Raw genomic sequence first — 15,608 nt, 5'->3', positions numbered from 1 at the left:
AAGCCACACAGCACGCAATGCTGAAATAAGCTGCATGGAGATTGACAAGCTTGTCAAAAGATTTTTTCGCAGTCGAAAATTGTATTTCCCCCGAATTCAATTCCAATCTCACCGCCAGGTGGCGCCACACACACACCGAAACGCACACACAAACACGTGACACAATTAGCTTCAAAAAACATGGAGTGAGCTTAGCGCATTTTAAAATGTTCAGAGTCTATGATTGACATAGGTATGACGCATTATTTATTGACCCGGCTCGGGGTGTATGTATGTAGATATACATATATATTCTATATAGCTATAAGCTAGCTAAATAGGTAAATGAGTACATGTTTATTTAGCGAGCAGGTGTGGAAGTCTCGTCGTTAGCTACGCAACAACAACAACAAGCTACATTAATTATGCATATGCCCTAAGTAAGTGAGTTTTCATATATATTTGAGTGAATGAAAAATACCTACTTTTATCGATTTTTACGGCTCTTTTGGACTATGCTTAAAGGATTACACTGCGAGAGTGAAATGGATTACACTCGAATATTATTTATTGAAATATAAATTCGCGTTTCATATTTTCATACAATATTATATATTAGCTACACTGCGAGAAACAATTTGCTTATATAAAATAGAAGAAAATCCAAAATTCCAAATCGTAGTTGGCAAATTCTACAAGAAATACCCATAAATATGTATATATTTAATTTGTTATAATTATTTATATTTATTATAAATTACTATTTATTTATTCAAATTTAAAGTTCAAGAATATTATTGGTCGAAAAAAACATAATATATAATTTATACCTTCAAATACTTTAAAATTTGTTAAAACCCGTGATTGTTAGAATGTTGCTATCGATTTTCGTTAATTTATTACGATTGACTGAAAACTTGATCCAATCAGATAGCTTAAAAAGTCTTCCTCAAACATAATAAGTATTCTTCTTCCGGTAAGAGCGGTTACATTGAACCTACTTAAGAGCTAAGCCCTGTGAAAGACAACTGATGAGAAGCGACTTGTCTGACTGACTGGTCACATCCCAGAGCCACACACACACACGCACACATACAAAAAGAATAGAGAACAAAGGACGACACTTGGCTTATCTTTGTGGAGTCAGAAATACATTTAAAGTAGCCCCACAAAATGACTTTGACAACAACATAAATCCATTAACATCAGCGCATTAAAAGCATGCAGAGTGTCGAAGAATTTTCCAGCGCATGAAAGTTACGTTTGTTCTAACCATTTAAACATTAAGCAATTGTCTGACAATGGAAATTCTATTTGAACTCTTGGTTTTGGTGACGCTTTACAAAAAAACAGGTGAGCCATCGTAAGCCGTTACAATTCGCTGAATATTCCTTTGTTGTCTTATCGATTTTTTTATTTCGTTTTCTCTCCCCTTGTTTCTGCGGCTATAACGTTATAACGGTTGGCGGTTTTGCTTCTTTGTTTTGCTTTGTTGTCATTTCCCGCTGTCGCTGGCATTTTCTTTTATCTTTCACTTTGGCATTGCTGAGATTTTTCAGCATAAATAGCAACGTAAAAAAACAGTCTGCATACCACAGCATATATTTGTGGGCAACAACTAAGTAAAAATGGCGCCGCTGAGTGCGATTGATCGCAAACACGTAACAAGTTAATTATCGATTGACTCACCTCGATAACACTATCGCTGCCCAGGCCGCAGATCTTATTCTTCTTATTGTACAGCTGCTCCAACTGCTGCTTGCGTTGTTTACGTTGCTTACGTGTGGCTAAACGAAGCCCTCCGCCACCGCCCGCTTTTACACCACCCACAACTTGCGCTGCAATGACAATTTCGTCGTCTTCGTCGTCCTCACCACCGCCACCGATGATGCCGCTGCTGCCGCCGCCGTCGTCGTCGTCGTCACCGTCAACGTCGTCGTCGTTTAGTACTAAACCGGCAGGTGGCGTGCCACTCAAATTGAATTCATCGACATCGATATCGGCTGCAGTGTCCGGCAGCAAATCCAAATCACTTTGAAAACTCAAATCCAAATCTTGGGGTAATTTTGCATACTTTTGATGATTTTTCATGTTTCTAGCTTAATTTGGATAATATGCAGCGTTGCATGAGTCATGCCATATGCATTGTTTTTGTCCTCTGTTAATCGGTTGGATATCGTCGTAATGTTGTTGTTAACTTTTACATAGAACACATACGCGTGCACAAACACTCACACACACGCGCTAAATTTGCATTAACATGAATGAGCATGAACCAAAACAAAAATGAGCACAATCGATTTTTCCGTCTTGTTGCCGCCGTTGTGTGTTGTTCTCGTTCTCTTTCTCGCACTTGTTTAGCTCTCGCTCTTTCTCTGTCCCACTATGTGCGATAATAATAACAAAAACAACAACAGGTTCTCCTTTTAGGTGCACTTTACAATGCAACAAATTGGGCGCAACTCGTTGATTCCAATTCCTATTGAATCGTCCTGCACCCCTTACGTCAATTCAGCTGCTACGTAATTAACACACAAACAACAATTACAACACACGTATGAAATTGCAATTGCAATTGCACTTCACCTCAGTCTTACACACACACATACACTTTAGCACACAAACTTTGTTTATTTGTGCACTTGCGATAAAAGTTCAATTTGTTTTGCTTGTTCTGCTCTGTGCTCAATTAAAGTGTTTTATGCGCTTTTTCGACTTGAATTTTCATTTGTTTTTCACCGTGAAGACGTCTGCACGCCAACAAAACCGCATCGCGTATAAAGCACAAAGCGCCAACGTCGATGCCGCTTCCCCCTGTGTGGGTGACTGTTGTAATGTTTACTGTGGGGATGTTGCATTGAAAACGATATATCGATATTATCTTTTGCAGCTATATATCGTGGCGAAGTCGATATTATTAGATATCGATTTACTTGCCAATATTTTAAGAAATGTTTTGCAAATGTATCAAGAAAACTAAAAGTAATTTTCAGATTTTTTTTTGCATTTTGGCTTTGTCTCTAATTTTTTTTGTTCCCCATATTTCATTATATTCTGAATCCGAAGTATATGAAATGACAAAGTTAATTGTTTACAAAATTTAAATAAACCGTTAATTAAATGGCGAGATATACTAATATATCGATATAATCTTAAAACTTTTATTTTCTTGATTTTCTGAAATCCTTGTTTAACATATTTTCTTTCTAAACGAATAAACTCACTCAACTGATCGGATTCTCATTAACTAATGCATATTAAATGATTTTTCGGTTTCTTAACACCATTCTCTTAAACAAACCTTTATGGGTAGCACTGCAGGCTGCTTGGGTACAAATATTATCGATAAATTTTTTAGCCAAGTCTGGAATTTATTTAAAGAGATAAAATAGCACGCAGCTTTTGTCAGTCAGCATTCTGCACTTGCGCGCCAAGATATGGTTTTAAACATGGCGCAAAGTATGAAATGCACTAACTATAAAAACGAATAAAAACTTCAATAATATTTTACTTTTTGTGTTCAGTTGATTTATTCAAAAGCAGTTTTGTTTTTAAATCGATAATGATTTTTTTGCTGTCGATTTAGTCCCTTTATAGTTAATATCATAGAGATTCCATACACATTTCAATATTTTCATTTACTTTTTTTTCGAAATATATCAATATTCTTAGATGTATATGAAGTTAGCTCGATTAAAAATAAATTCTTAAAAAGGAAAAGCATCATTGTAGCTACCACAAAGTGTACTTTCTTTTGTTGTTTGTTTGTAAGTTTGTTGTTGTTGTTTGTTTGTCCTTAATTAGAAATTGTATGTGAATTACGCTGCATTGCTAATAATTGCTGATAAATGTTGAAGCTTCACAAGGACAAAAACGTCATCGAATCGAATGTATTGAATTGATATTAAAAATGATTTAATTTAGCTATAAAATTGTGTAAATATATAAATATAAATACTGTTCGCTTACAATATATGTGTATATCGTGCGCGCACACACACACGCAAGTTTTGTCAAATGTTTCAAATAAGTTATGACATTTAATTATAAATATATTGGTTGTTGTTGTTATTCCCCCGGTTTCACTAATCCAAATAAATATCGATATATAAGTTTGCGGCAATAAAATGCTTTAAGTACATACATTCATTTCGTTTCGTTTCGTATCGTGTTTTTATAATTCGCTTAACTGTTTAATGTTTAATGCAATTAAATTAATTACTGGCAACATTCTGGAGATGCTTTGCGTTTCATAGAAAAATGTTTGTCGTGCTCTTTTTTTGCGCATGCGCCGCTTTGCAGCACTGAAAAGCCGTTCTGAGGCAATGAAGATAAGAGTATTGATGATGGAGTTAATGTGAGATGATCAATTTTGAAATGGGGTTAAGTAACAGTAGAGAGAGTCGTCAATTTAGGATGCAGCAAATAGCTTTTAAAGACATTTGCCAACTTTGAAAGTGCAGCGCATGCGCCTTGTCCCAAACGAATCGCTTAACTTAAGTCTTAGCATTAGGCTTAAACAATATTCACCCCGTCTTAAAGTGTATAATCGACTCGTGTAAAAATTAGGTTTACAAAAAAAATAAACATGGCAAGCGCTTAAGCGTAACTTAGATATAAATACAAAGACTAAGTAGCTAAAGAGTCAACTATTGCTGATGATGTTGTTGCTGCTGCTGTTGTTGTTGTTGTTGTTGCTGCTCCTGTAATTGCTGGAGCAATTGTTGCTTCGTTCGGCTTTCACAGTTTTATAGCGATCCTTCTCCTCGGTGTTCTCGGGCGGCTCACACTCAAAGGATGCCATCGAGAGTGTGTTCTCATTAAGCACCGCATTGTGCTGCAGGTAGGCAATGACATTCGGCAATTTATCAAATGGACAGCAGACCTTCTTCCATTCATTGAACTCCATCACTTGTTTGGCGAGTTGTGAGCATTTCTCAAAGTTGATATGATTGTTTGGCAAACTGTCAATGCAAATGTCATTAATTAGAATTGACCAATAGCTTTATGATTGCAAGTCAAACACTCACCGATTCGAGCAGCCTTCGTTCAGAAAATACAAGTCCTTAACAAATAAACTAAAAAATGGAATGATTATGCGTTCGCGTTCCTCTGTGGCGCCCTCGGAGCGCCACATGGCAGCTTTAAGCGTCGAGCGATAGCTATTAAAATTCGATGTTGGATCCATTTGATGTTCCAGCACCGAAAATTTTGCCGATTGCACTTTAGACCACTGCCAAATACAATAGACAATTAATTACCAATTCTACAAAATTATTTATGTGTCTATATTACCGTCTTCTTGAGTCTGCCAATGGGCGCCAGGTTTAGACCAGCTATTATGGCCATCAGACTGTTGAAATTGCCAATATTAAAACATTCGCGTGCCGTTTCAATCCAATATTCAATAATTCGCACACGTTGCTTCTTCTTGGGATACTGCAAATAAAGAAAGAGAAAACATTAGATAATTATTTAAGTACTTGCTCTATATTAAAATTATATAATACAAAAGAATGTATTATATATAATTGGAATTGATGAACAAATAAATAAGGAGAAATTTCCTAGAGAAAAGACTTCGAACTTAAAATTAGGTGTTTTTACTATTTTAAAATTACAATATTCGACTAAATTTTAACAATTTGAAATCCACTAAATACAGTTTCTAATAAATTCAGACTTTTATAGTTAGCATACTAAAAAATGTTGAACTAACTTTATATTTTATTCGCTGGCAATAAAATCAGCAATATTCTACAAATAATTTTTATAGATCTTTTCCCTACACTTTCATTTAAAACCAACTGCCTCGATAATGTATAATACATATCTTTCTATAGATTAATATTTGAAATACATTAAAAAAATAAACGTCCTTGCTTTATCTGCCTTTTTTATGGTTAAAATTCTTCAAATTCTATATTAATCTCTATAATATTAAGTTTTGACAATAACAATACTTTAAACATAAACGTAGTTGGACTATCAGCTTTTGTTATGGTTTAATTTAATATAGCGCTTATCTGCTCAAAGTTCTTGAGAATTACATTGGCTATTGTGTTGTTGCCTGTCTGGTATCTGTGTGAGGTCTGATAACAGACCTCGATTCTTCTAACTGGCAACTTTATCAGATGTTGTTTAACATTATCCAATTCGAACAAATTGAAAAGGTTTTCTTCGCTGCCTTTTAAAGCCGCTTCCTCAGTTATTGATTTTGGTAAAAGTTCTTGAATTTAACATCTGCAATTTATTATTTTTGGCAAATGGAATTTCCTTTTTTTATGGCTTTTGCTTTATGACAATATTTTAGCATAAGCTAATCCCTCCCTTGCTTTTAAATCTCTCTGTCTTTCTCCCTTCGTTCATCCCCCTCGCCAGGGATTAATCCTCCCCTCCCCTGCTTCCAACCCACCTTGACAATTTCGCTGGCCGTCAAGTAGCTGAGACGATTGAACCACTGCACATACGACTCCAGATTGCGTGTCTTTTTCATATCGTTCAGAGAGCTGTTGACTGATGCTCCTCCGCCTCCTCCCGATGTTGTTCCCGCTGTCGCCAGTGCATCGCTTGAAGCGCCCTTGGCATGCTGATAATCCTTGGCAAATGCCTGGACAAACTCCTCGGGTCCAATATGCGACAGACGCTCCAATTCAATCGCAGTCAATTGATGCGCCAAATGCTCGCAGCTGCCACAAATGTCCATGATGCCAAATACCTCGTCCGGTTGCGGAGTGCTCGATGCCGAGTTGCTGCCACTTGTCGAGTTGCCGGTGCTGCCACCGCTCGAGGAGTTGCCACTCGATGAGATGCCATTCGAGGCATGTCCACTCGCTGAGCTGGACGATGAATGCGAGCTGCCCAGAAATGTTTGAAACGGATTATGCAAATGCAAATGATGATGATGATGATGTTGCTGTTGTTGATGCTGCTGTTGTTGTTGTTGCTGCTGCTGTTGTTGATGATTATTCTGCTGGGAATCTGTGCTGGCTTCGTTGTTCAGCGTTTGCAGGAATTCCTCATACTGCTCCAAGGCGGTCAAGCGAGAGACCAACAATTGAAGGATTCGCGACACTTGCTTGCCTAGCGAATTGTCGATGAACACACACTTTCTGGCCAGGATGCGCACCTGTTGCATCAGTCGCTCATCCCGAAAGTCATAGGGAAAGATCTCAATCCACTCGGACAGCAAACGGATGCAATGCTGAGCCGAGCGTTGCGTCCACGTGCGTTGCTGTGGCTTCGGCTCCAGCTCCAGTTCATGTCCCTTGCGCTGCGTCAATGGCGATGCCGAATTCAGCTGCGGCTGCACAACTGCCTCGTCGACAACATCGTTGCCAGCACCTTGCTGCTGCTGCTCCCAGGTGGCGGAGATCTGGGCGAGCAGCTCATGCGGCCGTATAAAGAGACGTGCGCTCAGCAGGAACGCAAAGAGATAACCATGCTCGGGATAATATTCGTGCGTCGGCACCATGTGCTGGATGAGCGACTGCAGCGTGCCCGCCTGCAGTTTCCCCTCGCAGTACACCAGGTGCCCCTCCTTGGGCTCCTTGGAGAGAGCGGTCGCCCCTCGGCTCGACTGCTGTGGCGGACCATAGCTCAAGGGTTTCTCCAGCAGCTGCAGCTGCGACTTCTCCACATGCGAGCTATCGCGTCGATGGGTGGCCAATGTTTTGGCCACCACGCCGATGCCGAGGCCGGCGCCAGCGCTGCTATTGCTGCGCTGCGTCTTCAGATCCGGCAGCGTCTTGTGTCCCACTCCGGTTGCTGCTACTCCGCTGCCTGTTCCCGTTCCCGTTCCTGCTCCCGTTTTGGCCTTGAGATTGAGGTTGATATTGGCGCTGCCAGTGCTGCCACTGCGGCCATTTGTGGCACTATTGATGCCGCCGTTGCTCGTCGACGACGACATTTGTCTGTTCCCAGCTGTGTCCTGCTCCTGCTCCAGGTTCAGGTACTACTGCTCCTTCTCTTTCTCCTTCTAGTCTATGCCAGCGACGACGCATACGCAAGCAGCGCGACGAGCTGTGAAGAGAGGGAGAACATGAAATGGAGTTAGCTGAATGCCAATAATTGCAAGGAATCCATAGAAAAATGAAACGTGGAATAGAGAATAGAGCAAGAGGCAAAGGACAATCGTCGTTTGACAAATGACAAATGGACACCTGAACATTTAATCGTCCTCTGTCAGCAATTAGCCCGACTGACGATGAAACTAGTAAAAGCAAAAAAGCAAGGAATAAGAATATGAGGCATGTCATTTAATCCTTTACATTGGCTTTCTGTAATTAAGTTGTCCTAAGGGTTCTTCTTTATATGTATATCACGCTCTTAGCAATCAATTGATTATTGAAAAAGTTGCTTTAAAAGTTCATTAAAGCTATAAGAATGAATACAAATATTTATTTATTAGTATTTGAATTAGCTTCTAGAAAAGAATATTAATAAATAAAATGCTTTTCATCAATTTTTGAAATAAGAATTTCTGTGTCTATAAAAAAAAACACCACTAATTAAATTTCTTTATATCCAAAATGATCTACATACAACAATTCATTTTAAATTAAACTCCAGCTCATATTCAAGAAACTTTATCAAAAGCTGCTTAATACAGCTTTGAACGGAGCTTATACTATTGTAGTCTAAACAATTCTACTAAGTCATAATCCAAATTTACTCTATACTCAATTACGAGTAATTTCTAAGACTAAAGTCGAACAAAACAGCTGTCAAGCAATTACATTAAATAAATATAGCGCTTTTGCTCAGACAAATTTAAAGGTTTTCAGGTCAAGGCTTGCGTAGGTGAAGTGCATTGAAGCTCTTTGCAGCTGCTTTAACTGGAAAGTTGTCGTATGAAATTGGGCCAAAGCTATTGTCTTGTAGCATCATCTTTTACGGATCTTTGCTGAACAAAAAATTGCTACTTTGCTTTCGAGGCAAAACACAAACTAATCTACAATAATAACCAGCAACATTTTACAATCTAATTAAGGGTCTCCAAGTGCTTTTATGACAACTTTAATTAGTGATCGTAATATTTAAGAAGAATTAACAGAGTTGTCAAAGTTAAAGGTTCAAGTTCATTAACAAAGCTTTTCCAACAGCTCTTAAGTCAAAGCAACTGATCTCTCCTAATGCACACAAAGCTGTCATTGAGACGGAGACACGATTTCAACAGCAGCAGCAATAACAGCAGACAACGCAAATAGAAAACCCAAAGCCATAAAGCCGGTCGTAAGTGGAAACTGGAAAAGTGTCGGACAAAAAGCCAATTCACAGTAAAATGGAAAATGAATAAGCTACAGTAAATGTGGCGACTATTGATTGGTGAAGGTGACACTTAATCACGTAAGCGCAACCTACACACACAGACACACACATGTAGGAAAGCTATAAAAGAATGAGATCGAATGTGAAACACCCGGTGGGGATTTTAATTTAATATTTATTATTTATAATTGGTATAAAATATTTTAAAAGGAATTACAACGCAACTAATCAAATGTTTAAGTATTTCATTATTTAAATGATCTGAAAATATTTTGCGACTTGAGCCTTTCTCTTATTGTGTTCTATAACAAAATTGTTTTAAATATTCACCTGTTAATATTTATTTAAGAAATGTACTCATTATCGCAAGATAATAATAAAAGCAAACATTTGACCAACACAATTTGTTGTCACTATCTATTATAATCTCTGCGATCTGTGTGCTTAAGCGAACTGTAGTCAGACTAATAGTTGTTCGTTTTAATAATGATGTTTAACTTTGCAAGACAAAAATGTAAAGAGAGGAAAGATTTTGAAGAGGCTGCATTTGACACAAAATTATAACACCTTCTATCCTTTAGCTACCGGGTATTTTAAATGAAACCTTCTCCAAGTGCGCGCTCAACAGACACAAGAACAGAGATAATGAAACTATAAAGTTCGAGCTTGTAGTAAATATAAACTGTTAATTTGCTATAAGAATCATTTGAGCTGCTTATCAAGAGGGGAGGAGGAAAAGGGGGAGATGAATACGAGAATTACAAATATTAATTAACAACAAAAACAAAAAAGGCGAAATATAGGTCAACGAATTGGAAGGGCAGAAGCGTAAGAAGCAGAGACTAAGAGGGGCACCAGAAGAGGAGGAGGTGGAGGAAGGAGGGAATGTTAAGGCTAAATGTTAATTGAATTACGAGCAGAAGCAAAAGCAGCAGCGGAAGAAGACACCAGGTTAAGGCTGAAGGTGGCAAAGGTGGGTCGACACCCACCGCCCTCTCTTCGAGCCCCTCTCACCACCCTTCACCACATTGGGTGCGACCCAGTTCAATTTTCACTTTTCTTGTAATATTGTACGCTTCACTAGCGCTGAGAAGCGGTGAAGAAAAGGAGGGGGAAAGGGGGTCATTTATTAACTTTTGGGCCAAAACAAATAATCAATTTCGAATGCGGTAAAAGCAAATTAAAATCTATATTTATAGCGTTTACAATAACAAATGAGAGGAGGAATGCACGACGCATCAGCGGCAGCGGCAGCGCAGCAGCAGCGCAGCAATGCCATAAAAGCTTAAGACAACAACAACTGTAAAAACAAGAACAACAACAAGCAAAGCGCACCATAATTTGTATACAAAAGCAAAGCGTGGGCAAAGACGGCGTGAGATGCAAGCCAACAGAAGGTTGGGGAAGGGAGACAACGGCAATGACAGACATACTCACGCACACTCGCACACACACACATACATGCATGCAGAGGAAAAGAAATGTAGACAAGTCAATAAATGGGGCCGTGGCCAGGCTGCTGCTGTGAAGAAGCAGAAACAGCAGCAGCACTGAATCAACCCCACAACAACACAGCAGGATAGATGGATGGATGGATGGTTGGATGAATGAATGAATGCATGGCTGCATGACAGCATGGCACTTCACTGCTCCTAATTGGAAACTCACCTGCTTGCAGCAGTCGCAATCGCAGTTACAACAGCGTCGTTGCATTTTATTAGTAAATCTTATATGTATGTAAATCGTTACGCACACACACTCGCGTACTACACACTTAAAGAGCGTAACTATTGATCACTAATACATTGTCACTCCACTGACCCGCGCTCTCTTTTAGTTGTTTGGAAGAGAGTCACCAGCTATCTCTCTCTCACTCTCTCGCCTTGCACTAAAAATCAGGACAGAGCCTGCTTTAACTGTGTATAGAGCGCAAAGGGGCGCTGCCTATCAAAAGTGGAACACACGACGACGGCGATGCTGCTGCACAACAAGAGGGGGGTTGGGGTGGGGTAGTAGTTTATGTGTTTGCAAAAACAATTTACAATACGCGAAAGGTGAGCGTTGCGTCGCGTCGTTTCCAGCACTGGCTCTCACCACCTTTACTTCACTGTCACCCCCGCAGCAGAGCAGCAGCTACGACAGCAGCAGCAGTCACAGTCGCATATGGCGGCCGCCTTTTGCGTTTTTCGTTTGGTCAGCACAAATAAATATATGTATGTTTGTATGTATAGTATAAAATATATATGCTTGTGGGGGGAAAACACACTGTGCAATTTGTATGTATTTATTGTACGTTTATTGCCTTTTTTATTTTATTTCATTTCGTTTTTTCCGTTTTTGTTAAGTTCAAAATGCGTCTTTTGCATACACTAACGATATATTGACGACGTTTAGCGTCTGTGTATTTGTATTCGTATGTATGTATGTTGCGCGCCGACCGGTTTGTTTGCTACGCAGAATTTTCTTTTCCACTTTCTTTACGCCGCCCTTGCTTGCTTTGGCTTGGCACTGCTTTTATTATTGCTTGTTTTAACTCTTGTAACTGTAATTACGTTTAAACATTCACTTTTTGTTATATTATTATTATTTACACAACAACAAATGCGTTCGTTCGTTCGCCTTTCGCTTTTGATTGCATTAATTATGCATATATTGCGCCAATTAGCGTTTATATTTGCCCGAAATTATTGCCGTTCTCCTCGCTCGGTAAGCAATACGCAAGGAGTGCGAAGACAAAACAAAAACCACGAGAGGCAGTGTGAACGTGAACTGAAAATAATAAAATGCCTGACTATCGACATCGCATTTGTGATGTATCGATGCTTTTGAAGTTTAAAAAATGAGCGGTTAATTTACAAATGTATATTTAATTCCTATTAGTTAATTAAATATAAAATAATCATTATTTAGTTCTTATTAAAGTCTCATGTGCTTGTGATTGTTTGCTTATAAATTATTTGTATCTAAAGAAGAAACGAAATAAACTATCTAAAAATGAATGTTCAATTTCGTTGAAAACAGTCAAATTATGCACAACTGCTTTGCTTTAATTTTCCATTTTTATTAAATACTAGAACAGAAGTATTGAGTAGCAATAGTATCGATAGTAAACAGCACCAGTGTGTCCTAATTATTTGATTTTGTCACAGAACCGATCAGCTTAAATATCACTTATGAATGGTAATTAAATTATTCGAAATTTATAGATTTCTTAAATAAATATTGTAGAAATATTGCAGAATTTACATTTTGGCAAAATTTTCAAAATAAAAGTGTATGTTAAAAATCAAAGATACGGCCACACTGGTCGCCCACCACTAAGCAACAACAAGACCAACACCAACAACATCAGCAGTGAAAAGTCGGCAGAGAAATGCAACTCAAAGTTAACTAAATTTACAGCGAAAAAAACAAACAAAGCAGAAACAGCACAACAAAAGGTAATACAAACAAACGCGGCACACACCAAACTGCAGCAAACAACACGGAAAGGAACAAACTAGTTCGAGTGTGTGTGGCACAATTTAAATGGCCAATGGCAATGGGAACAACATCAATACGGACGATGCTGCGGCAGCTGCTGCTGCTGCAACAACGGCAACAGCGATATCAACAACGACAGCAACAACAGTACAACTTCAACAACAACTGACAGGCGACGGCATTGGAGCCTGCGGCGATGCCAAGCAAACAACAGCAGCAGCAGGCACCCGAGTCAATGATCTGGTTGCGGATTTGTGGCTAAATGGAAGCAACAGCAGCAGCAATCGGGGGGATTACACAAACATTAGAGCCACAACTGCAACAGCAGCAGCAACAACAGCTGCCAGCAACAGCACAGCGGCGTCTTCAACCTTCTCCTTTAAGCATTTCCTTAACAGCAGCGGCACAGTCACCGCACCCAGCAGCACAGTGACCTCACTGGATGCTACTACAGCAACATGCGGATCGAGTGTCGCCAGCACAACGACTGCGCTGCAAACATCAACGGGCGCCAGGCCGAAGGTGCCACAATCGGCGTCTGTGAGTCACATGCAACCGGATTTGAATGGCAGCTGCAACAGCAGCAGCGCCGCCTCCAAAATGAAACGTTCGCCACGCTTCAGTTCTTTCGACTCGCAGGCGAGTCTGGCGGAGTATGCGGCATGTGGTAGCAACAGCAGACTGCGTCCCGATCTGCGATTGGAGGTGGAACGTAGCGGCGTTGTGTTACACCACAACGATGACGCCGATGATGATGATGATCATGTGGGCTTGGCTCAGGTGCGCAACAGTCGCCTCTACGATGAGCGTGTGGACGATGGTGAGTAGCCTGTGGAGTAATTAAAAAAGCTTAGCTTTAATCCCTTTCTCTTAGATATATTTCCATCGGCTGCCTCCAATCTGCATTCGGGCAACTCGCGCTACGTACCCCGCTCCTACTCCAGCTACGATATGCCGCCACCACAGTCAACATCGTCCTCTTCGTCGCCCCGCCGTCGTCCTGCCTTGCGTCCCAATCGCTTGGTGCTCGCTACGGCACCCAAAATGAAGCTCGATTTGCCGCTGGACACGTCAAACGTGGCGGCTGCAGCGTCCTCGGCGCTACCCGATTTTGTGCAGGATCATTTGCCGGACGCGTGGTGTCAGGCTGCTGAGCCGCATCTCAGCGCATCGCCACCCAACTCACCCCTAGGCGCTGCCGAGGCGCCTACCTGCAGTGGCGCCATCGCAGCTGCTGCTGGGGCTGCTGTCAATCCTCTACAGCTACCCAGCGCAGGTTTGTCTTGCTCAGCTGTTTTGCCCGCTGGCAATGAAGCTGGCGGCGGTTCAACGGGCAAAATGCTGCCTGACTTTCTATCCGATGGCCCCATTTTGCACTCATCACAGCGACTGGCAGATGTGGCCATCGGGCTGCCCTCCAATTCCATAGATTCACCGCCACAGGAATCAGATGGCGGGAGCAGTCTACAGCTGTCGTCGCTGCGACAGGAGAACGAGCGACTGCAGCGTGAGCTGCAAGAGACGCGTGTCGAACTGAGCAGCCAAACTAGGCGAGCACACGACTGTGAGCAGCAGGTGCTCGCCTTGACGGATGCCCGGCGTCGGGACACATTGGCAGCGGCAGCGCACACACAAACCACACAACGCTTGAGACGACAAGTGGCCCAACTTGAGGTGAGTTCATGAGTTTGTTGTATTGCGTTTTATACTTAACAAACGACTTGTTTGCAGGCGGAATTGTTTGCTCTGCGAGATGGCGCCGGAAGTGAACAGCTGCTGGGTGGAGGAGCAGCAGCGGGAGCCGGTGCAGCACCAGTGATGACGCCGGGCAGCAGTCACAGCCACAGCAGCAGCGGTGGCAGCAACACATCGCGTCCGTCCAGAACGCATCAATTGTCGAGGGATTTGCTGCGAGCCGCTGACAATGCCGAGCAGAACTTGAGGTGAGTTTCAGAGTAGGAAAGTAGTCTAAAATGCTTGAAATTAAATGTGAACATAAAGAGTAGAGAGGGAGTCAATTTTAAGTGAAAGATCTACATATAAAACTGCTTCTTAGCAAATTGAAATTAAGTGAAATTGTAGCCTACATCTTTTGAGCTCTTAACTAATTTGTTTACCTTCTTTGATTTTAATTTGTCATTCTACCAAAGTCTAGCTCAAATAAACAAAAAATTATTTAAAGAACCTGGAAACTAATCACTGTTATAAAAAACGATATATATTTATATATGTCTTTCTTCGTTAAGTAAAATTCATTTATTTTTAAAAGATGTAAAGGGTTAAATCGGATTAGACATCGAGTAAAGTGTGTTCCGTGTTTCAGTTATTAATATCTCAATATCATGAATTAATTAACTAATTAATGAACTGTTCCTTCTTTTTCTCCCAGGCAATTGTTGGCGGGCGTGGATAATCTGCGACAAATGGCCGCCAATCTGGATCATCCATCGACGACGACGCCTCGAAGTCCCCATAGCGATCCGTACACCGATTTTAATTGATAGCCAGAGTTGTTGATCATTAAATGATGATGCCGCTAATGATAATGCTAATTGCTAAATGATAATGTGCATAATAATCGTTTTTAGAATTGTGCAAATTGTGCGTGCTTTTTACTCCCAAAACAACAAAATTTCCTCCCAGTTTTCGTTGGTTTCTTTTTTATGTCCGCCCAAAATCGACGATGCCACCTAGCGCTTGTTTTTAGTAACTTATATGCAAATACATATATCTTCTATATATATATATAAATATAGTTGTCTAAATTGTTGTGAAGGATTCGAAACTGGATGAAGAGATGTGGCACTTGTGGAGGAGCATCAAAGCGCAGACTCGTGATGTTGTTTGAAATAAATAAAAAAGAAAATATATGATTT

The 15,608-nt window shown here is 40.4% G+C and overlaps 3 protein-coding genes across 5 annotated transcripts in view; 1 reads left to right on the top strand and 2 right to left on the bottom strand.

Annotated features, from left to right (window-relative positions):
- LOC117570708 (calcium-transporting ATPase type 2C member 1) overlaps positions 1 to 2,778 on the bottom strand; it is a 67,140-nt gene extending 64,362 nt beyond the window's left edge. For all 3 annotated transcript variants that reach the window (XR_007955093.1, XR_007955092.1, XM_052005859.1), the window contains exon 1: positions 1,669 to 2,778. Coding sequence is in view for 1 of the 3 variants with exons in the window: in XM_052005859.1 (XP_051861819.1) it covers positions 1,669 to 2,070 (402 nt within the window). In the remaining 2 variants the exon portion in view is untranslated. The remainder of the gene's footprint in view (positions 1 to 1,668) is intronic.
- Positions 2,779 to 3,486: 708 nt separating this feature from the next.
- LOC117568890 (ras-GEF domain-containing family member 1B) lies at positions 3,487 to 11,986 on the bottom strand. Its single transcript, XM_034249790.2, is given in 6 exon segments — positions 3,487 to 4,714; positions 4,717 to 4,943; positions 5,010 to 5,212; positions 5,275 to 5,418; positions 6,395 to 8,001; positions 10,918 to 11,986. Coding segments are annotated over 5 exon segments (2,154 nt in total). The 5' UTR covers positions 7,889 to 8,001; positions 10,918 to 11,986; the 3' UTR covers positions 3,487 to 4,628.
- A 358-nt stretch (positions 11,987 to 12,344) lies between these two features.
- Positions 12,345 to 15,374, top strand: LOC117569786 (uncharacterized). Its single transcript, XM_052004400.1, has 4 exons — positions 12,345 to 13,552; positions 13,607 to 14,406; positions 14,464 to 14,675; positions 15,122 to 15,374. Exons 1-4 carry the CDS (start codon positions 12,778 to 12,780, stop codon positions 15,231 to 15,233), a joined length of 1,899 nt encoding a protein of 632 aa, XP_051860360.1. The 5' UTR covers positions 12,345 to 12,777; the 3' UTR covers positions 15,234 to 15,374.
- The last annotated feature ends 234 nt before the right edge of the window (positions 15,375 to 15,608 follow it).

Source organism: Drosophila albomicans, chromosome 3 (assembly GCF_009650485.2).
Source record: "Drosophila albomicans strain 15112-1751.03 chromosome 3, ASM965048v2, whole genome shotgun sequence".
NCBI classification, from domain to species: Eukaryota; Metazoa; Arthropoda; class Insecta; order Diptera; family Drosophilidae; genus Drosophila; species Drosophila albomicans.
Note: the sequence above shows the minus strand (reverse complement) of the source record. Positions and strands in the feature narration are given on the sequence as shown.